Source organism: Sinocyclocheilus anshuiensis, unplaced genomic scaffold, assembly GCF_001515605.1.
Source record: "Sinocyclocheilus anshuiensis isolate Anshui unplaced genomic scaffold, SAMN03320099.WGS_v1.1 scaffold183, whole genome shotgun sequence".
Lineage (NCBI taxonomy): Eukaryota > Metazoa > Chordata > Actinopteri > Cypriniformes > Cyprinidae > Sinocyclocheilus > Sinocyclocheilus anshuiensis.
The window spans coordinates 5,251,327-5,273,434 of NW_015548309.1; the positions used below are offsets into that span (position 1 = coordinate 5,251,327).

The following is a 22,108-nucleotide window of genomic DNA, read 5'->3' on the forward strand; positions in this document are numbered from 1 at the left end:
TTTCCCGCGACAAAACCCTCAGTCGCGCCAAAATCCCACCTGTGTCACTCACCTTTGTTCCTGCCTGAGCTTCTCATTAAAAGCAGCCAGGAGGCATTTGGCATTTATATAATATAATGTCAATTAATCATCTGTGGTGATTAATTACGTCCCCGCTGAGTTACAGCGGCGCCTTTAAAACTTCATGAGAGAGCAGAAGCAGATCAATGAAGAGCGCGCCTACAGCCCCGCCAACAAACCCCCCACAGGCTTGGTCAGAACGCGTCTCTGATTGGCTACGACGGTCGCTCCGAGGCATTTCCTCCTCGTTCGGCCAATCACCGTCGATATATTTGCATAGCGGCTACGTGATTGGCTGAGGGAGGGTGTAGCTCTTCAGAGCGCCAGAAAACAAGCTTTAGCGGGTGATTCATACCGGCGGTACGACTGAAATAAGAAGATTATTAGTTATGATCTTCTGATTTGGAGAGGAAATATGTTCATTTAAGGAGCAAAACGAAGGATCACCACTTCACATGATTTAATCCAAGAACAGGAGTTTAAGGTAAGAATATGAAGTCTGACTTGCATGATTTAATATAAAAAATTATGTAAATAAATCTCCTTAAACTCAAGTCTGACTTTTACTGACAAACATTTTACTAGTATTCAAAAAATCTGAAAAAGAGGATTTATATGAAAGTATTTTTTTTAATATCATAAGCATGCTGCTGAGCTCCGACAATATAATGTCAGATAAAATACTGTGACAATCTTATCAATATAAATAATTTCAAAAGTTTAGTCATATTTTTTTCTTCTGAGAATCTTATTGGTTGCGTTACCAGGCAACTGCTGAAAATATTTGCGCCAAAATCTTGCCACTATCATCAGATCAGATCACTTTTTAAGAACGTGATCATTAGTCATGTTTCTAATGTAATACAATAGGATATTTTGTAATATAATACCCAATATACTAATAACGTAGTATTATTTACTAGCAGTATTTGAATAACTTTTGGCTTCATTAGTAAGTAACAAACACCACATGAATACTTTACAGATCAGTTTATATTTATATTCAGATATGTCATTTATGCAGATATATACTATATAACGTAAAATTGTTGGTATTATATATTAATAACAGTGCAAAAGTTAGTGTCATGTAGTAACATATTTCAGTCATTTACTAATAGCATAAATGTGCTGGTTATATTCTTTTTTTAGATGGAGATGAAGTGTTTAACTTTAAAGGATTTGCTTAGTGTGAGGACACTAGTGAATAAGACAGGCTCGGATGATACTGGCAACATGAATAACCAGAAAGTAAGAGATCTAAATGTAATTAAAGCATTATTTTTGTTTGAATTACATGATAATGCATCTACTGCCTCATTAGATTCACTTTTACTGTGAATTCAGGAGAACATCTGCATGGACAGAAAGAAAATGACCCCACTGAAGTGTGAGTCTGTGAACGGACATAGGAGAGTTTCCAGCCCGGATATCACCCACATAACCCCCATTAAACACGTAGAGAGGGCCCATCCGGACCCCTGGACCCCGACAGCCAACCTGAAAATGCTGATCAGTGCTGCCAGCCCAGACATCCGCGACAGAGAGATGAAGAAAACCCACTTCAGACCCATTGAAAATGAAGAGAAGGCTGTAGATGGGGATGAAGAGGAAGAGCTCGACGACCCCTGCCAGGTATTAAGAGAATACGTCTAAATTGGTGTAATGATTTGAAACTTAAAACGCTTTTATCCACAGCGGCTCACAACATGCAATTCATCTTAAATATGTTCAGTATCTTCATATGCTCAGTAGTTTTAGCTGGTTTTATCTCTCTTTATTTCAGTATGAAGCACTAGACGATTCTGAGAGGAGACCCAGTCGCAAACAGAAGAGTTTGGGGCTTTTGTGTCAGAAATTTCTGGCCTTGTACCCTGATTACCCAGAAACCTCTGAGAGCATCAATATTTCTCTGGATGAGGTGGCCACACGCTTAGGTAAGAGAAAATAACTCATAATCAAATCCCTTATTTCTGTATAAAATATAGTGAAATAGTGGTTCGATATCGCAGAGAAAAGGGTGGCAGATGGGCGATATAAAGCAGATATATATGATATCACACTATTTGATTTAAAGACAGTAAAATATGCATAACAATTGCTGAAATTATATATATATATATATATATATATATATGTTCCATAATATTTACAAAACTAGAAATAAATGATTTGAAAGTGAATTGCATGAAAAAATAATTAGAGCTTGATAAAAAAAAAAATCCTTAAACAGATTTATGTATTTATATTTTACATAATATTTACAAAACTAGAGTTAAATTATTTGAAAGTGAATTGCATAAAAAAAATTAAACTTGATAAAATAAAATAAAAATCCTTAAACAGATTTATGTATTTATATTTTGCATAATATTTAAAAAAATTAGAAATAAATTATTTGAAAGTGAATTGCATGAAAAAAATAATTAGAACTTGATTTTTTTTTTTTTTATCTTTAAACAGATTTATGTATTTATATTTACATATTTAAAAAATTAGAAATAAATGATTTGAAAATGAATTGCATGAAAAACATAATTAGAACTTTATGACAAATAAATTGGAAACTAAACAGATTTATACTTTAGATGGCAACTTCTTGATTCTGTAATCCTATTATAGTATTTTTCACAAATAAATGCGTTTGCTGAATGCTGACAGTAGATGAGAAAGTATTATAGTGTATACCGATCTTTTACTAATAATAGAAAAGTAAACGCTATAATATTTCATATACCATTTACTTTCTTTGTTTAACAGTTCTCATGCACAAAATAAAAGTCCTACACGCCATCAAAACAAAAGTGCTTCCGACACATCGCCCAAACATAAAATCGCTGTTAATTAAAAATTGCAAAATGTCCACAAGTAGTAACTGGCAACTGTGACGCAGGCGTTGAGAGGCGTCGTATCTACGACATTGTGAACGTGCTGGAGTCTCTGATGCTGGTGAGCAGAATGGCTAAGAATCTGTACGTGTGGCACGGACGCTCAGGACTGCCACAGACCCTGCAGGATCTCCATCAGGCGGGTCGCGAGCAGGGCTACCATCTGCAGATGAACCAGAGAGGGGGAAGCAGCCCGTGTGCCGCCCACCACATGCAAAACTCGCTCGGTATGACACCCATACTTGTAAAAGTATTCAGTTTGCATTGCAAAAAAAAAAAAAAAAGATTTAAAAACCCATCTGCCTGGTTGCATGATGCATATACTGTCATTTGCATGATTCACTATATTGCACATAAAAGGTTTACATTGAAACCATAGTGGCAGTTGCCCCATTAACACCATTATTAGTATCTATTAATCGGTCACCCGTTAACAGTGTCTCGGGCATCACAACACTGGTTACCAGGTCTTTGTGTTGATCACTAGTAATCCCATCATAGCACCGGGACTCTTTGTTATAAATGTGCCACGCTCTCACAGACAGGCCGAAGAGGGAAGCTAATTATTCAAAGAGGAAGATGAAGCTGCAGGTTTAGACATGTTGGTGTTTGCTGAGCTCTTGTAGGGGTGATTTGATTAAATCACATCACTGTTGACCTTTGTTTGGAGAAACTACACTTAATCAGTAATAATATAGTTCATATGTAACTATAGCATAGCTACAGGTACTATGTCTGCTTATAACTTAAGCAGATATGGTTTTAGAATATATAGTAATATAAAAAAAAATTTAAATAAATTAGTATGTGATGCCAGGTTATTATAGTTAGCTAAAACCATAAACCTTTGTTACATTAACTAAAATAAACTTATTTTAAATAATTTTAAAAACATTCTTCATTTCTCATTTTCATTTAGTTTAACTATTTGTACTAAAATAACTAAAACTGAAATAAAATTAATAAAAAACTAGAGAAATTTAAATATATATATATATATAAATGGCAAAGACACAAAATTACTCAAACCTAAACTAAAATTACAATGAAAAAAGAAAATATAATTAAAAAAATATATATTAATAAAAACTATAATAGTATTTCAGTAATAGTAAATTAACACTAATGACATCTTTTTCTATTAGATGCACAAATATAGAAGTTATGGCAAATATTATAATTATTTATGTTAATTCTGACAATTACAATTCTGTTTGTATTAAAAAAAAAAAAACAGCATATACTGTAATTTTCCATGCTTCAAATGAAATTATCTGATTTTCAAAATGCACGTTAGAAAAAATGGATGCTATTTGAAAGCTCTGGTGTTTTCTGTTTCCAAAATGAGCTGATGATGAAATAAAAGCCCCTAATGATTTTAGCCCCAGTCATTGTGTTAAATCATTGTGTTTTATAACACCGCCAAGCTTTATAATTGCACAAAGCGAGTGATTTTAATCCACTCAGATGTCTCAGATCTATATTTATTTGTTTGTCTGTTTGCTCAGTAGCCAAGTGTTTAATTTCTCTAGATTTGAGCATTCAAATGAATCTCTTCGAGTTTGATGTCTTGATGAAGAAATGAAGCATCCTGCTGTCCTCGTCTGGATCCTCTGATGTGGTTATTGTGTTTGCTGGCTTCTTGTCCCATGTGGCCGCTGTCGCTAAGCAACGGCTTTCCTTTCTAACAAAAGCTTATTACCATCCCATCATGAGGGCAGGAATCACTCGACCAGCCAATTCACCGAGCAATCATGCCATTCCTCATATCCACTTACTCTGATTTTCTCCTGCCAGTCACCTCAAATTTATTCACTCATCCTTTATTCATGTCTTCCATCGTCTTTTTCAGCACCACAATTGTTAAAACTGAAAAAGCATAATTCCTCGACTTATCAAGAGACATTTTTTTACTGTTTCTTAAGTTGCTGTATGATTCTCCGAAGACCTTTATTGTAAAGACTAATGCATTAATGCGGTAAACGACAACTTTTACGTGTTTTACAGCATGGTTTATCTCTCTCATACAGCGGCCTCCAGCAGACGGAAGGACAAATCACTCCGTATCATGAGCCAGAAGTTTGTCATGCTGTTTCTGGTGTCCAAAACACAGACCGTTACCCTCGATACGGCTGCAAAGATCCTGATCGAAGAGGGTCAGGATGAGTCCAGCCACAGCAAGTATAAAAGTAAGACATCAGCCAGATTTAATATTTAAAATATTATGCATTTCCTTAATGACTAAGTATAGCTTGCAATCTTTTTTTGTGTGTGTTTAGCTAAGGTGCGACGTTTGTATGATATCGCTAATGTCCTGACCAGCCTGAATCTGATCAAGAAACTTCATGTAAGAGAGGAAAAGAGCCGTAAACCCGTCTTCAAATGGACTGGACCTGCCGATTTCCACAGCAGCTGCGGTACGTCCTGTTTAAACACGTGAAAATTGCTTTTAGTCTCTTCAGTGTGATTATATTGTGAATATTGTTGCATGTCTTTTAGATTCAGACGATTTGAGAGTCTCAGAAGCTCAGATCAGTTCCACCGGGGAACGACGGGAGAAGATGACGCGTCACTCCTCCTTCCAGGTCATTCCTGCCCCTTCTGTCAATCAAAGGCGGATAAGCTCCGCCCCCAACACACCTCACAGACGTTCTACAGGTGAGAGCTAATACCATAATATTAGTGTAATGTTTACATTTGATGTAATTGTAGTTTATGTGACGTTTTTTTGTGTTTGTATTTTCAGACGAGCCGGTGGATTATTCTAGGAAGAGTGTGAACACCAGTGCAGTGTGTCGACTGCAGTTTGGAGACAGGTGAGTCCACCTGTATAAAACTGGTATTTGCAGAAATTTACACATATTTCAAACTTTAGCCATTTACAAACACTGCGTAAAGATCTAGGCTGAAAAGTTGTAGGTTCAAACCTGAAGTTAATGCATAACCATTGTGATCTTGATTACTAACAATGTTAATTTAGAATTATTCATATACTACATTGAAAAATTGGTGTAGAAAGAATTTCCACACAGAAATTGCTAGTAAATTTCACAAAAATCGCAAAGAAATAGCAAGTAACACATTGAATTAAACATGAAATTTTGAAGTAGAAAAACTAGTATTTTCTTGTCAAATGTCCTCCAATAATGGTTTTATTTACAACTTAGAAATATAATGTTTGTAGTTTATTATAATATTTTAAATTAGCTTTTATTTTTAGAATTCCACTTTTTTAAATTTTAATTCTGTTGTGCTTTTACCATTTTTATTTGTGTGTGTTTTGTATCTCTATTTAGCCTTAATTTATTTTTGTCAATTTTATTAATTTTAGTACTTCAACTTAAACTTACAAAAATGTCAAAAAATAATTTTACAGTGCATTATAGTATTTATAATAATATTTAGAATTAGCTTTTTAGATTTTCAGTTTTAATTCTTTAGATTTTTAGTAATTTTGTCATTCTTATTAGAATATATTAGTATTTTGAATTAGCTTTTATTTTTAGATTTTCAATTTTCATTTCAATTTTGTTGTGCGTTTGTTATTTGTAATAGTTTTTCATAGCTCTGTTTAGCTTTAATTTATTTTTTGTCAGTTTTGATATTTGTAGTACTTAAACATATGTATTTCATCTAGTTGTCAATGATCACTAACTACTGTGTTCTGTTCAGTGGAAGTCCTGTAGTGTCGTCACTGGTGGTGCCTCTTCAAGCAGATGTGCCTTATGCATCACTGCCCATTTCAGCCCAGTTCGCTCCTCACCCGTTAGCGTACCTGCCCGGTCTGCCACAAACACCCCTGCTCATGGTGTACAGCGGACACGTCTCAGATGCCGTCACCCACGGGTCACCCGTCTCAGGCCACAGGGAGGGACATCTGAAGAAGAGAGAGAGACAAGAGGAAGAGGATGAGGATCAGACAGCTAAACGAAGCAACCGCTCAGCTTCCATAGAAAGTGAAATGGTGAGTGTTATGAGCCAGATAGATATACTGTATATATATATATATATATATATATATATAATATATACATAGCTTAAAATAAATTAAGACAATAAGCAATGACAAAATTTGAAGCTACAAATATGAAATGTGGTATACAAATATGTTATTATTAAACTAAAGTATCTGATATAAAACAGAACATTTATATATACATATATATATATATGACAATGTTGTCATTTTGTCGAAAACTTCACATAAATAAATAAAATAAGCAATAAATGTAAGACAAAAATGAGAAAATTTAAATAAAATAATAGTAAAAAAATTATACAATAAAATAAATTAATTACTGTGTGTAAAATTAGAATAATTAGGCTTTTATGCAATAAAATTCGATCAACATCAACTCATATGTTTGATCATATTTATAACTACCTAGAAATGAGTACGATACAATTGAAATGTATCAGATGTTTCTGACCCTGATTATGGAGTATGATGTGAAGATAGATTTTACCATGGTGAAATCGCTGTAATGCACAGCCTTGAGTGGCTTATTGGTTTTATAATGGCGGCATCCGCAATATTATAAACTGTCATTATGAAACCTGTCATTTGTGTGAATGTCCCATAGGGTGAGACTGAGAGTCTGAGCTCCAGCGCCAGAAGGTCTCCAGTCTGCTCTCGAGAAGGTTCCCCATGGGACGAGGCCTCGTTTGGGCCAATAAATGAGGAAGACGCAGGAGCACCCAGCCCTAAAGACCCCCTCCTGTCCTCTCATTACCTCTATGTTCCCAACACAGCAGGTACAGGAAAACCTGAGCAGTGATTGTCAGTCTTTCTGATTGTAAGCTCATTCTAATGTTGCATTTTACTGTTTTCTGTAGGTCTGAACGGTTTGAACTTCCTCATGCCAGCGGGACATACACAGGCTGGCGTGCCAGCTGTAGCCATGCCGTATTTTTTGGTGCATTCGCCACTCATAGCGGGTGCAATGCCCACCTCCGGCGCTGAGGGGGCTGCCAGCAGCGGTCTGAGTTTAAGCGTGCCCACCGTGCTGTCACCGGCCCGGTTTGTGATGGCAGGAGGGGCGTTTGGTGTGGTCGAAACACTGAACAGCACTGAGCATCATGGGCACAGATTACCAGCAGCCACACTCTCGCCACAGGGACCACGAGCACAAGAAATCCCTCAGCGAGCACAAACACAGGTCAGTTTACTGCATACTGTTTTTTTGGGGGGTTTTTTATCATGCACTGAATATGGGCAGTCACTAACGATTATTTTGATAATCGAGTAAAACATTTTTTTTGTAAAAATAGACCTAAGCGAACAATAGACTTTAAAATGACTTAAAATGCATATATATATTCAAATAAAATATCAAAAGCAAGTAATTATATGGGTTTATTGAACAAAACCAGTTTGCACATGTTGTTTTCGGTTATTTTCAGTTTTCAGGGTAAATGAGAACTTTAATTTTTGTTTTGTCAAAAAATTATTTTGGTGCCACACTACTGTTTAAAAAAATAGTATGCATTTCAAACATTAGTACGTTTTATATGTAGTGTTTCTGACCTTCTCACGTCTGCTATTTCAGGCTCCTGTGACACCAAAGGAAGCGGCAGTGGGGTCCAAATCTTTCTTCGAGACGCCTGGAGCCTTTGGGTCTCTCAGCACCCCACCGGCGGCATGCAAAAGAGGCTCCGCCCAGAGGAGGCTGGACATCGGACACGCCACAGCCAATTAAATTAGCTGCTGCGTTTGTGTCATTACATTTTCATGCTTCTGTGGTGCTACAGTGCCAAAGACAGAAACAGCATTACACAGCAAAATTTGACTTGAATTCTTTCTGATGAAATGAACATTTCCTGTTTACTGAGTAGTGAACATCAGAATAAGAGGGCAGATACTAGTGTGATATTGGTTTTAGTCTGTTACACGCCCTCTTGTGGCTGTATTTCTGTTTTCCCCCACCACTTTTGATAGTATTATTTTGGAGTTCATTTGACATCCTACCAGTGTATTGCCTGAGTGTTTACAGTTATAATTTATTATAGTATTCCAGAGGCTAAAATCAACAATCCAGCTCTAGCACTACATATTTAAAAATGTGAAAATGAATTAAGTCTGGATCAGTCTCAGAAAAATACACAGATCTGCTCAATAGTATGTTCACTATCTCACAGGTAAACAGTTTGTAGAAGTGCCATATTGGTGAAGCCGACATGCCTTAGAAATGTATTTGTTACATGATGCCTTCGCCACAGAGAACGAATGAATTCTGAGTGTATTTGGGGATAAAGAACAAAATAATGGTTGTAATTGTTGACACTGGTGACGTTTGAGGTGCTACATCTGTGAAACCAATAGGAAACAAAGACATACTTGAATGACCAGTGAATATGATCTGCAATCACTGGAGCAAAGCAGAAATATCACAGTACTGTACTGTTTTGAAACCGAGTATGTTTGTGTATGAACTCTTTGTAGACTAGTAATAAATTATTTTTGGAAACATACATTTGGATTGAATTTTACACAACATGGTTTAATCCATAGAGCTGTACAGTATTTACAGTTATTTGCTGTAACTCGTATCATTTAATATTTTATATACATGTTAATTTTTATATCTGTCAGTGTTTAAATGTCTGTTGGATGTTTAAAGCTGCACTGCTGAATCTGCGGTGCTTTTGTGTTTATCAGATATATTTTCAATCATTTTATGTATGGACACAGGTGTCATGTAATACAAAATAAATCTATGGAACATATAATATTATTTGTTAAATCTTGCATTATTCTCTTGATTTTGTAGGGGAATGTGTACAGTACAGATGGGCTTAATTTTGTGTGACCACTAGATGGCAGCATATACAAAAATGTTTTTTACAGTCTGGTTTTTAGGGATTCATCTCGGAAATCTTTCATAATAGTTTGTCCTCTGAGATTTTGATATTAAAACGATCACAGTGTATCAGTGAAACTGTATTTGAACACATGGAACCATTAAATATCTTTAAAAAACTTTTTTTTTTTTTTTTGTTTATCTTGAAATATCAGTTTCAGCATGGTACAAATTTATAATAAGGCGAATAGCTTAAGTTTCTTTTTCCAAAACGTCTGTTCTGGAACTAAGTTTGGTGAGCGGGTACGAAATTCCGCGAAAAGTGCGGATTGCTTTACGGCAGCAACAACTGCTGGTATATTTACGACAGTGAATTCCACTCAACTGACGGAGGCTCTAAAGTTGCAAAAATAGATAAAACTACGTACAGTTGCTTTGAAATAAACCCAAAACACCGCTATAATAAGTATGGCGCCATATTCATTTTTGGACGTTTCGAGAGAGAAAATAAACCTTTAAGTAGTCAAAATCTCCATAAAACAGTTTGAAAGTGTGAATTGTAACAATTAGGTGATCTTGGACCTTTAGTGCGTGTCTTTATAGCCTCGTTTTCATCTGCATTAAATTCAATATGGCATCTAACCTATTGTGTGCCATTTTCTTTGCATTTAAGACCCATATTTAACAAGAATTACACTTAAGTTTAATTCCTAGGGTCAAGAGTTTATTTAAATCACTAAGTGTTATAATAACAGTGAGCAGGCCTTAGCAAACACCCCTAATTAGAAGTGTGTGTGTGTGTGTGTGTACTGGTTTATATATCCTGGTGGGGACTTAAACCTGACTACACACAGACTCATGGGGACTCGTGTCACGGTGGGGTCCCCACGGGTACAAAAGCTTATAAATCATACAGAATTAAGTTTTTTGAAAATCTAAAAATGCAGAAAGTTTCCTGTGAGGGTTAGGTTTAGGGGTAGGGTTGGTGTAGGGTGATAGAATATACGGTCTGTACAGTAGAAAAACCATTACGCCTATGGAGAGTCCCCACAAGGATAGCTGACCAGACAAGTGTGTGTGTGTGTGTGTGTTGTCTGTATTATAGTTTTGTATAATTATCTAATCTAGACCAATATAGTATAGGCTTGGTGACATTTCAATGTTCATTAGTGCTGCTTACACACAAACACACCTGGCAACCCATTTTATCATCACAATAAACCCTGTATGAATAGCAATAACCTGCATTTTGACATTAACAGACCAATAAACCTCAGAAAAGACTATTGATTTCTCAGAAATAATCATGTCTGAGACCAAACAATTACACAAAATGAACCAAACATTGTGCATAAATACCATAGGCTTTGTAAATATGGCACAAGACACAGTCTGAATGAGCCGTCAAACAGCTGATGACATTCCAGAAGCTCTTTCATGGGTAAAAGAGCTCACGTCAGAAACAGACACATGCACGGAAACCTAAATAAACAAATCTTATGTTTTAATTTCTCACGCACGTGCCATTGCTCAGCCGGAGTCCAGTTTTACCATAAAAGGAGGACGCACAGAATGCTACATCTGTTTTTCATTCCCTCTTTCTTTACAGTCTTGTGCAGTTCTCTATAAATTCCTTCTTTTGGTGTTTCATTCATTCCAGATGAAGGCCTGGATGAAGACACTGGAAGAAATGATAGCGTACTTCTGCGCTGCTGTATTATTACACATAAAACAGCAAAATGTGGTTTTAAATGATCAAAATATGGAATGTGCACAGTACTTTTTTCCTATTGTTTTATCATTTGAACCTAGCAAACTTCTTTTTCTGAAATGTTCTGCTTGAAAAGTGTGCAAATAAATGACACTTGGCTTAATATTCTATGTTTATACAGTAACATTCCGTGTCCACATATTTTCTGGGGTCAATTTTGGTCAATTCTATTTATGTCCAAGTGTATCAGCTCCCAAAATGACAAGTGATGCATGCTGGGTATCACTGCATAGCTGATTTCTGAATGGCTTTAATGAGTCATTCATCAGGCCGCTCTCACACACACCATACCTCACACACCGCAGAGTGAAATTGTCCTCAAAGCTCAGTTAATTAGTATAATTGATGTCTGTCTGTGTGTTATGGTGGAACTGTCAACATTATTCATATGAAATGTGCATTGGGTTAGGGTGACCATACGTGCCACTTTCCCAGGACGCGTCCTGGCCAGGATTTCTATATTGCCTAAAATATCTAGGTTTTGGCTTTGTTTGCATGTGCAGACCGATCGGTGTATGACATCAAAATACCTCGAGAGCATTTTGAAAGCTTAACGAACCGTCTGTATGGTATTTTGATGTCATACACCGATCGGTCTGCACATGCAAACAAAGCCAAAACCTAGATATTTTAGGCAATATAGAAATCCTGGCCAGGACACGTCCTGGGAAAATGGCACGTATGGTCACCCTACATTGGGTGCAATATTCTGTTCTGGCCCTTTCTCAGCTAACAAAAGTATGTTCTAAGAATGTTCCTAGTGAGCTATGAAAATGTTATTTCTAAATGTTCTCTGAACATTCAAAACATCCAGTTTTTTTTTTTGCTTATCCACCTTATTTTTCCCATAAGAGCAGGTGTGGCCATTTGTAATTTTTATGGGTCTGGCTTCCGGTGTCATCTGTGTCCAGCTATTAAACAGCTTGTTTTGCTCCTTGATATTGCAAACTGGTGTGTCTTACCATATTATTTGAATGTATTATCTTACACACTGGTTTGTAGTGCAAACATTTTTACCATTTACTGCACTTTGTACTGCATTTCTCGTTATTTCCCTACAGCAGCTAGTGAACCGGAAGTCTCGCACATTCACAGAAAACGGCTTACTTCCGGCGTTGAAGGATATACAAACATTAAGGAAACATTCCATTTTATAATTTGCAAACATTATGGGAATGTTACTTTTGAGTGTTCTCAGAAAGTTCTGAAACAATTAGTAACATTTGAAAAATGTTAGACCAGAGTCCAACTAAAATGTTTCAGAAAATGTTCCATGAATGATGTATAAGTAACATTTTTGTGCTTACGTTTTAAACTTTATTAAAGACCAGATAACGTTGAACGATGAAGAACGTTTGTCCGTAACATTGAGAGAACCTTCCCAGAACTCCAGTCAATGTTTCCTGTTAGCTGGGTTTCCTTATTTCTTTCCTATATATATATATATATATATATATATATATAAAATATTTGTATTTATTTATTTATATAGTATAAAACTATTTTGAAGTCATGCATATTTTCCATTCTTAGAAATGTATATAGATAGGTTCATGGCATGTAACAAAATGATTCTCTTGATAAAATGATTCTTACCACATCTATTTAAAATGGCAAGCATTACAGTAAAGATCATTAATCTTCTTTAGGTATGTCTGACACATTACAGGCAGCATAAATCTAGAATGAAGTAATAAACTCCCAACAAAGCCTTTTAAAAGGGCTTAAGATAACACTCAATAGTGAAGCATCTCAGTGAGTGTTTGTTTCCATGCACAAAGAACATATATGACAGTTTTATATTCTTAGTGTAAACTTCCATACAGGTGCATCTCAATAAATTAGAATGTTGTGGAAAAGTTAATTTATTTCAATTAAGATTTTAAAAGTTGAAATGAAGCATACATTTATGAATCAGCACACTACTATGAAACTATAATGTGCGTCAAGTACGTAAAGTAACACGTCTGTGTGTGTGTGTGTGTGTGTACTGGTTTATATATCCTGGTGGGGACTTAAACCTGACTACACACAGACTCATGGGGACTCATGTCACGGTGGGGACCTAAATTGTGGTCCCCATGGGTACAAAAGCTTATAAATCATACAGAATGAAATTTTTTGAAAATCTAAAAATGCAGAAAGTTTCCTGTGAGGGGTAGGTTTGGGGTAGGGTTGGTGTAGGGCAATAGAATATACGGTCTGTACAGTAGAAAAACCATTACGCCTATGGAGAGTCCCCACAAGGATAGCTGACCAGACTGAGTGTCTGTGTGTGTGTGTGTGTGTGTGTGTGTGTGTGTTTAAAAAGACACTCCTCCTTTTCTTCCTCTGTAATTTCGTGATGACATTCCAGCCTGTTTGCTGAAGTTCGCTCACACTGGAGCAGTTTGGGAATCTGCTGGAAAACACGTGAAAGCTCAGGTAGGAGCCTTTTAAACAGCATCTTATAGATTGCGTGTTAAAGAGCCAAAGTGTCTGTGTGAGAAACTCATTTGAATTATTGAGGCCAAAATACGTTTTATGTTGAATCGAGTTCATTCTGCTGGTGATCTCATTCTCAGCAGTTGGATTAAAAGTTAGGAAACTCCGCTAAACATTCATAAGAAGTTCGTTTCGAGTGTGTGAAAGTGTTTTTAGATACAGTGTCAGTTCTACAAGTATTTAAAATGAATGATCATTCTTGGTAATACTTAAAATTGACATAATATATGACAAAAAGATGCACTGCTTTATATTTGTTGCTTATTTAATATGTATCTGTTTAATATTTTACATTTAATATTTATCCCTATTTAGTACTTACCAATTTAATATTTACGTGTTCTTTACCTGGGAGTTAAAACTAAACATGCAAACGGATGAAATGTTTATCATCGATAAGTATGCAATTTGCATGATTGATTAGAACTATTAGATGCACTTAGAAAATAAGTCCTGTGGCAGTACTTATCATATTCATATTATTTGGTGTGTTACTGCTCTATACATTGGGGAATATCGTGATATTGATTCTCTATTATGTTAGTGTTAAACACAGTGGTATTATCATGCATGTATGGAACTTTTTCTAATGTCCTCAGATTAACACAAGCATGAATATTCTTTAACAGTGGAGATCTTCATATAAGACACGTGCATGCATTCACACATGGATACTGATGTTGGTTTGAGGAAACCCTTGAGGCCTCCAGATGCTTGATTGTCCTCCCTCATGTCTGGACATGTGTTCAGTCTGTAATCACTCTTTTCGTGCTGCATTCATTAATATTCAGATGTAATTTTACAGAGAACAGCTCATGTTTTCCTGGAGAGCTGAAGAGATGACTGAAGTTTATGAGCACTTAGCCATTTTATTTGAATATTGTTGGAGAGGTCTGATATCATTTTATTTGACTAGAACAACTGAGCAAATTGAACTGACCCTTTGAAATGTCTGACTGCTGTTTTATTCATGTGGTGGTTTTGCCTTTTACTAACAGACATTGTCCTTTTAACGAGACTCATTGGCTCTATTTGACTCGCCACTGTCCCGTAGCTCCTGGTGGTCCCGGTGTGTTTTGATGTTGGGGTCTCCAGACGTCTACAGGGTGTTTACTTTATTAGTCCAGACGGATGAAGTGGGTTTTTATGGAAATTTGAATGTCTCAGTATGTGGTCATAAATAGTGAAACACTTCACAACACGCCTGTAGACGTCCAGCACACCTGGACATTTTCCTGAGGTTGATCTCGGAACTTCGCAGGATGGATTTGTTTCCTTTTAAAGTGATGGTACTCAAGAGTTAATTGTATTTTCTCTCTTCACAGTTTTTCATCATGCCAAACTGGGGTGGAGGAAACAAATGCGGTGCCTGCCGTGGGACGGTGTACCACGCTGAAGAGGTCCAATGTGACGGGGGGAGTTTTCACAAGTGCTGCTTCCTCTGCAGTAAGTGAAACACAACACTTTACTGTTCAGGTGAATCTCACGATAATATGTCTAGGGCACATTTCACCCCAAAATCAAAGGAAAAAATAAAGCAATTATATTTTGCATAACAAAAACAGCCATTTTTTAAATGACAATTAAGCATGTTTTAATTTAATTTAATTTATTTTATTTTTAATTTTATTTTATTTCTCACGATAATAGGTCCAGATTACATTTCACCCCAAAATCAAAGGAAAAATTAAGCCATTATGTTTTGCATTTATTTTCATGGAAATTAAGCTGTTTTGTTTTTTTGTTTTGTTTTGTTTTTTGTTTTGATTTGATTTGTAATGACCAGAAGTTTTGGTGGATATTCACATTACTGCAAAAAATTGTAAATAAATAAATTTTAAAACCAGCAAACATATACATTATGGTAATAATTAAAAAAAAAATGAATATAAAGGAATATAAATGACTATATAAATGCTGTTGCAAAAATGCAATGTTTAAAATTCTTTAAATGGGCTTCATTTTCTTTAAGAAAAATATTTATTTTTTTGGGAATTTGAAGTTACATAAGAACTGGGCAGATTTTGTGACAGCATTTTTTTTATTAAAAAAAAATTTAAATTAAAATTCCTCAATATTCAGTGATATTTTTCTGACTTCATGCTGGTTCCTGCAGTGACCTGTCCAAACACCAGTGCTGTGTGTATGAACTCTGAGATGTTTTTGTGAGATCTCACTACAGCTGAACGCACATGCTTCACATTAGCGCTTTGCTACCAAAACGATAAAAACAATGCGGTCCACATGAGTGGTGTTTATTTGCAGTGGGCCACAAAAGCCATTCTGCGCCGAGCGAGATGATGAGTTTAATGAGGGCTGAAACCCTTTTGTCTCTCCATCTGTGTTTTCACCGCATTTCCTCTACGTTTTCAATGAGCTTGCTGGTCAAATGTGGACAGTCACCTGATGTTTTTACGGGATATATAATGAGAAAGATGGAGTTCAGGGATGTTTTGTTCAGCTGAATGAATAATAAAGGGTGTTAACCTCCCTGCTGTGGATTCATGTTTGTCTCTCTGGGACAATGTCTCATACTAAGCCAAAGTCAGCTGACAAAACAGTCAAAATCACATGATAAACACATTGCATTCTGGCCTCTAATCATGGGGTTAAAATGATAGATTATTAGTGGTGGCATGACTATTATTATTGCTCATACTTTGAGTTAAAGGTTTAAGTCTCTAACTCCAAGAGAGATGTTATTCCTCTTTGTAACCTGCATAACAACATGCTAAAATCAATTTAAAACCCATTAGCAACCATATATCTGCACTTTAGCATTGCAGCAGTGAGTTTTGCATGGAAAAGCAGCTCTTATTTTCAACGTTCAAATTGGTGTTTTCTCTCTTCCAGTGGTCTGTAGAAAAGGGTTAGACAGCACCACATTGGCCATCCATGACCAGGAAATCTACTGCAAGTCCTGCTACGGTAAAAAGTACGGCCCGAAAGGATACGGCTACGGTCAGGGAGCAGGAACGCTCAATATGGACCGCGGCGAGAGACTGGGCATCAAACCAGAAGAGTGAGCGTTTGCATTTTTCATTGTTTTCATCCAGAAGTTCATATGGTGAATATACTGTGTATGTACACTGTAGTTGTAAAATAATGAATGGTATGCACATAATTCATTGCATACGTGTCATATTGTTTTGGTACATAAACTATTCATCAAATGTTTGTAATAAATACGATTTTTTAAAATCGTATTCTCATCATTATTCTCATAAAGGCTGCATTTATTTGGTCAAAAATACAGAAAATTGTGAAAGATTATTTCAATTTGAAACAACTGTTTTCAAATTGAATATATTTTAAAAAGTAATTTATTTCTGTGATGTGCAGCTGAATTTTCAGCATCATTACTCCAGTCTTCAGTGTCACACGATCCTTCAGAAATCATTCTAATATACTAATTTGCTGCTTAATTATTATAAATTATTATGGGTGCTCAGTTAATAATAATGGTTCTTATTATTTCAGTGTTGAAACCTGCTTAATATTTATTTACAAAGAATTAAAAACATTTTTTTCAGGATTCTTTGAAGTTAAAAACAAAAAAAATTAGAAATCTTTTCTAACATTATAAATGTCTTTACTGTCACTTTTGATTAATACAATGCATCTTTGCAAAATAAATATATCAATTTCTTTTTTTCTTAATCTTTTGGTATCACAGTTTTCACAAAAATATTTAGCAACAAAAACTGTTTTCAACATTGCTAATCAGAAATGTTTCTTAAGCAGCAAATCAGCATATTATAATGATTTCTGAAGGATCATGTGACACTGAAGACTGGAGTATCGATGCTGAAAATTCAGCTTTGATCACAGAAATAAATGACGTTTTAACAGATATTCACATAGAAAAGAGTTCTTTTAAATTGTAATATTTCACAATTTTACTGTATTTTTGATCAAATAAACACAGCCTTGGTGAGCATAAAATCATAATTATTCCAAACTTTTGACCAGTAGTGTATTATAAGATCTCTTGTAAAGTCATTTTGTTGTGGAAGCAAATCCGTCCTCTGGTGTGTTCAGGCTCGACGTCAGGTGATTATTGTTATGAAAGAATCTATTATGTAAGCAGAGCTCCTGCACAGACCCCAGGCGCCCTCTTCATACTCACCCGGCACAAAGCAGCTCATTCAGGGCCCCTCGTTAGGCTGCGCTCCAGAAAACAGCAGCTGACCTCTCTGTCTCCTACCAGAACCCTAACTCACCGACCCACCACCAACCCAAACCCGTCCAAGTTCGCGCAGAAGTTCGGCGGCTCGGAGAAGTGCGCTCGCTGTGGAGAGTCTGTGTACGCCGCAGAGAAGGTGATGAGCGCTGGGAAGGTGAGGACAAGAATTGGATCTGGACACTAGTATGTGCTGTAGTACTTAAATGGCAACCTCAGTCTTTACTGTCCTCATGCACATACTAGTATCAATGCACGTCAATGGAGTACATTGTTACAGCAATAAGAGCAAACTGTTCCCAATCACACCGACACTCGAAATGATTTCAAATATTTTGAGAATTAAGAAATATGTTTATTAAGGTTTCTTGAAATTTGTTGATCTAGATCAGTGGTTTTCAACCACAGGGCCAGGGATTTAATATAATTGATCTAATATAATTACTTTATTTAAAAGCAAAACAACAACAACAAAAAACCCTAACTTAATTAAAATGCTAACAACAACAAAAAAGAAAACCTCTAGAATCACAAAATGAATTGTAGTTAATGTACCTATATCATCACTGTTTTTGTTAATAATATATATAATAAAATTATATTAACATTTAACTATATCAGGGTTACTACTGTTAACTAAACGATAAAAAAAAAAATTTAAATACATTTTTTTTATCTTATTTAATTTCACCTTGTTGCCATATTTCTCATTTTTGATTAGACTGACTTAAAGTATTAAAATAACTAAAAATAAAAAATAAATAAAATTATTAATTTATTTAATATATATGGTTGTTTTATACATTTTTATATTTTAAATATAATTTTATTTTAATTTGTGTTTTGTTTCAAGTAATGGATTTTTTTTTAATGGTTTTAATTAATGATATACTGATATGCATTCAACTAATAAATATAATATTATTACATATGTATTATTGTGTATTATGGATAACGCATTCTGTTGCGATCACACACAGTGACATCACCTGTATGATTCACTCTTAAGTTTAACACGTTTACACAGACGTCACTGGGTTCAGAAGTTCACCTCCAGTTTACAGTTTGACACTTTCTTTGTCTTCATGAGGGTTTGCAGACGCTTGTACACATCCGCTGCCAAAAAACCTCTTCAGCAGATCCGAGTGTGAAGCGTTTCGTCCAGATTCTGTCTTTCTCGGTTTAATCACCAGGAAGTCATGAGCACTTGATGTCAGCTGGTTAGACTCATCTTTTCTTTATCTGAGCTTCATGACGGCATGGTTTTCTTCTCTCGTCCTTCTTCCAGCCGTGGCACAAGAACTGCTTTCGCTGTGCCAAATGTGGGAAGAGTTTGGAGTCGACCACTCAGACGGAGAAAGATGGAGAAATCTACTGCAAAGGTCAGATTTCTGTCGAGTTTAATTGGGTTCGACACTCCTAATCTAAATGAGTCTCAGTAGTAATAGACAACATTAAACGGATAGTTCACCCAAAAATGTAAATTTACTGTTCATTTACTCACCCTCAGGCCATTGATTGGGAAATATGGCAAAATATTTCAACCTCGTCTAAAAATCCTACCCACCAGCTGATAAACTACAGTGTAGTTCATAGAATATATTATACATCCTTGAAACGTTTTAGAATGAAACTTATTTCTCCCCTGTGTGGGACAAATGTAACACTATTCTGGGAATGTCCCCCGATCTTCAACTTTAAAGGGATAGTTCACCCAAAAATGAAAATGTGATGTTTATCTGCTTACCCCCAGGGCATCCAAGATGTAGGTGACTTTGTTTCTTCAGTAGAACACAAACGAAGATTTTTAACTCCAGCCGTTGCAGTCTATCAGTCGTATAATGCATGGCAATGGTAACAAAATCTATGAGAGTAAAAAAACATGCACAGACAAATCCAAATTAAACCCTGCGGCTCGTGACGACACATTGATGTCCTAAGACACGAAACGATCGGTTTGTGCCAGAAACCGAACAGTATTTATATCATATTTTACCTCTAATACACCACTATGTCCAACTGCTTTGGGCGCGCGCAGGCATCCGGTGCGCGAGGTGTGTACGCGCTCTGGCGTAGTTTACGTTAACCACACACTGGGTGTGTTGATATCCAGCCGAAGAGCAATCAACCATAACTTCAGGCGAGCAGGCTCAGAAGTTGGGAATACGTGGAAAGTCACCACTCCCGAATGAGTTCGAGCGAGAGAAACGTTTTAGTTTTAAGTCGGTTTAACAATCCGGATAAGCGCAAGTAAGTACCATTTTGATTAGCCGTCGTACCTACAATGACTGTGCACTGTCATGCATTATACGACTGATAGACTGCAACGGCTGGAGTTAAAAATCTTCGTTTGTGTTCTACTGAAGAAACAAAGTCACCTACATCTTGGATGCCCTGGGGGTAAGCAGATAAACATCACATTTTCATTTTTTGGGTGAACTATCCCTTTAAGGTTAATGTCTCCGCTATTTTATCACAACTTTTGGAACTGACGCTTGATCCTGATCCTTGTCTTTTCCTTCTTAATGATGACTCTTCAGTATCTCTGACTTTAAACCAAAAACCAACTGCCTTCTCAGGGTTAACAGCTGTGAAGAAAACTGTTTAGTTCTTGGTTTCCTCCTAATTCCCTGTCAAAACAGCAATGGCTGTGCTATTTTTAGATATTGTTTGTTTGGGGTGATCCACCGCCTTAATGAGCAAATTAACAGCAAATTTTTTTTGGGGGGCAAACTGTCCCGTTAAGATAAAGAATAAACTGAAATATTCCATAAAGCATCGTGACCAGCATCTGAAGCTCATGGTTTTGAGGCCACAGTGTTTGTTTGTCATATACATGCAGGATGTTCCTCTGATAACGGAGCAACATCAAAACCAGAGGCTGAATAACTCCATCAACCAGAAACTCTTGAATGATTACGATCAAGAGTTAGCGTTTAGTCTGCTGTAATGATGCAACATCTGAACTGAAGGCTCATTAGTTTTGAAGGCAAACCTCTTCTATGACACATCGCTCACTAATTCACTACATTTGTGCTTAATTTCTTCTTCGTTTTTTTTTCCAGCATGTTATGCAAAGAACTTCGGACCAAAAGGATTTGGATACGGTCAGGGAGCAGGAGCTCTGGTTCACGCTCAATGATAGTCAGGACTTTGCATGTTTCTTTACTATTATAACACAAGGTTGTTACTAATTCCAAAAGAAGAGAACGATTATTTTGCATAAAGAAAAAGGAAAATTAAGATAAAGGCCGTTAAGTGTTATATTTTCATGAAAATTAAGCACATTTCCTCTCCAATTCTCATTACCATAAATGTAAAACATTGATTTTAAATAATTTATATTAAGTACTTAATAATATAAAGCATTTTATATAAAATATAAGAATTTGTTGATTTTAAGTATCATATTTTTTTCTGTAATACAAAAAAGTACTGTGAATTTGGGAAGATGTCACAATCCAATTTTCATAAAAAAAAAAAAATATATATATATATATAAACAATGGCTCTAAGAAATAAGGTTAATTTTCTTTATGCAAAATATAATTTTTTTAATATTGTTCATAGAGGACCATTAATTGCACACCCCCCCCCCCCCCAATAATATCAATTATTTTATTTTATATCATTATTTTATATAATATTATATTTTTTGTAAAACAACAAAATATCTACTGCATTACAGTAATGAGAATTTAGGAAAATTTCCCAATCCTTTTTTATTTTTCTGCATGCAATATGCTAAATATATTTTAACCCTTTACAGAGTGTTAATTGTTTATAGAGGACCATTAAGTGTTATATTTTCATTACAATTAAGCACAATTATAATTACCATAATGTAAAAACATTTAAAAAATAAATTTAGAATGAATAATAATACAATTAAGTATTTAATATTGTATGAATGTGATTTTAA

At 35.6% G+C, this 22,108-nt stretch overlaps 2 protein-coding genes across 2 annotated transcripts; both read left to right on the forward strand.

Annotated features, from left to right (window-relative positions):
* Positions 1 to 184: 184 nt before the first annotated feature.
* Positions 185 to 9,411, forward strand: LOC107656240 (transcription factor E2F7-like). The gene is made up of 13 exons (XM_016444000.1): positions 185 to 253; positions 1,213 to 1,311; positions 1,408 to 1,695; positions 1,847 to 1,997; positions 2,954 to 3,175; positions 4,979 to 5,137; positions 5,228 to 5,365; positions 5,448 to 5,606; positions 5,695 to 5,764; positions 6,621 to 6,912; positions 7,532 to 7,703; positions 7,785 to 8,107; positions 8,498 to 9,411. The coding sequence occupies exons 1-13, from the start codon at positions 185 to 187 to the stop codon at positions 8,645 to 8,647; spliced, it is 2,292 nt and encodes a 763-aa protein (XP_016299486.1). The 3' UTR covers positions 8,648 to 9,411.
* A 4,442-nt stretch (positions 9,412 to 13,853) lies between these two features.
* Positions 13,854 to 21,485, forward strand: LOC107656449 (cysteine and glycine-rich protein 2-like). The gene is made up of 6 exons (XM_016444313.1): positions 13,854 to 13,943; positions 15,329 to 15,449; positions 16,857 to 17,025; positions 18,214 to 18,343; positions 19,475 to 19,568; positions 21,252 to 21,485. The coding sequence occupies exons 2-6, from the start codon at positions 15,338 to 15,340 to the stop codon at positions 21,326 to 21,328; spliced, it is 582 nt and encodes a 193-aa protein (XP_016299799.1). The 5' UTR covers positions 13,854 to 13,943; positions 15,329 to 15,337; the 3' UTR covers positions 21,329 to 21,485.
* Positions 21,486 to 22,108: the final 623 nt, after the last annotated feature.

Bases quoted from the DNA above. Each gene is read 5' to 3' on its own strand.
- LOC107656240 (XM_016444000.1), top strand. From the start codon at position 185: ATGAGAGAGCAGAAGCAGATCAATGAAGAGCGCGCCTACAGCCCCGCC. The intron at 1,312-1,407 runs GTAAGAGATCTA...CTGTGAATTCAG, and splicing joins GCAACATGAATAACCAGAAA to GAGAACATCTGCATGGACAG. The intron at 8,108-8,497 runs GTCAGTTTACTG...CTGCTATTTCAG, and splicing joins CTCAGCGAGCACAAACACAG to GCTCCTGTGACACCAAAGGA.
- LOC107656449 (XM_016444313.1), top strand. From the start codon at position 15,338: ATGCCAAACTGGGGTGGAGGAAACAAATGCGGTGCCTGCCGTGGGACG. The intron at 17,026-18,213 runs GTGAGCGTTTGC...GTCTCCTACCAG, and splicing joins CTGGGCATCAAACCAGAAGA to AACCCTAACTCACCGACCCA. The intron at 19,569-21,251 runs GTCAGATTTCTG...TTTTTTTTCCAG, and splicing joins TGGAGAAATCTACTGCAAAG to CATGTTATGCAAAGAACTTC.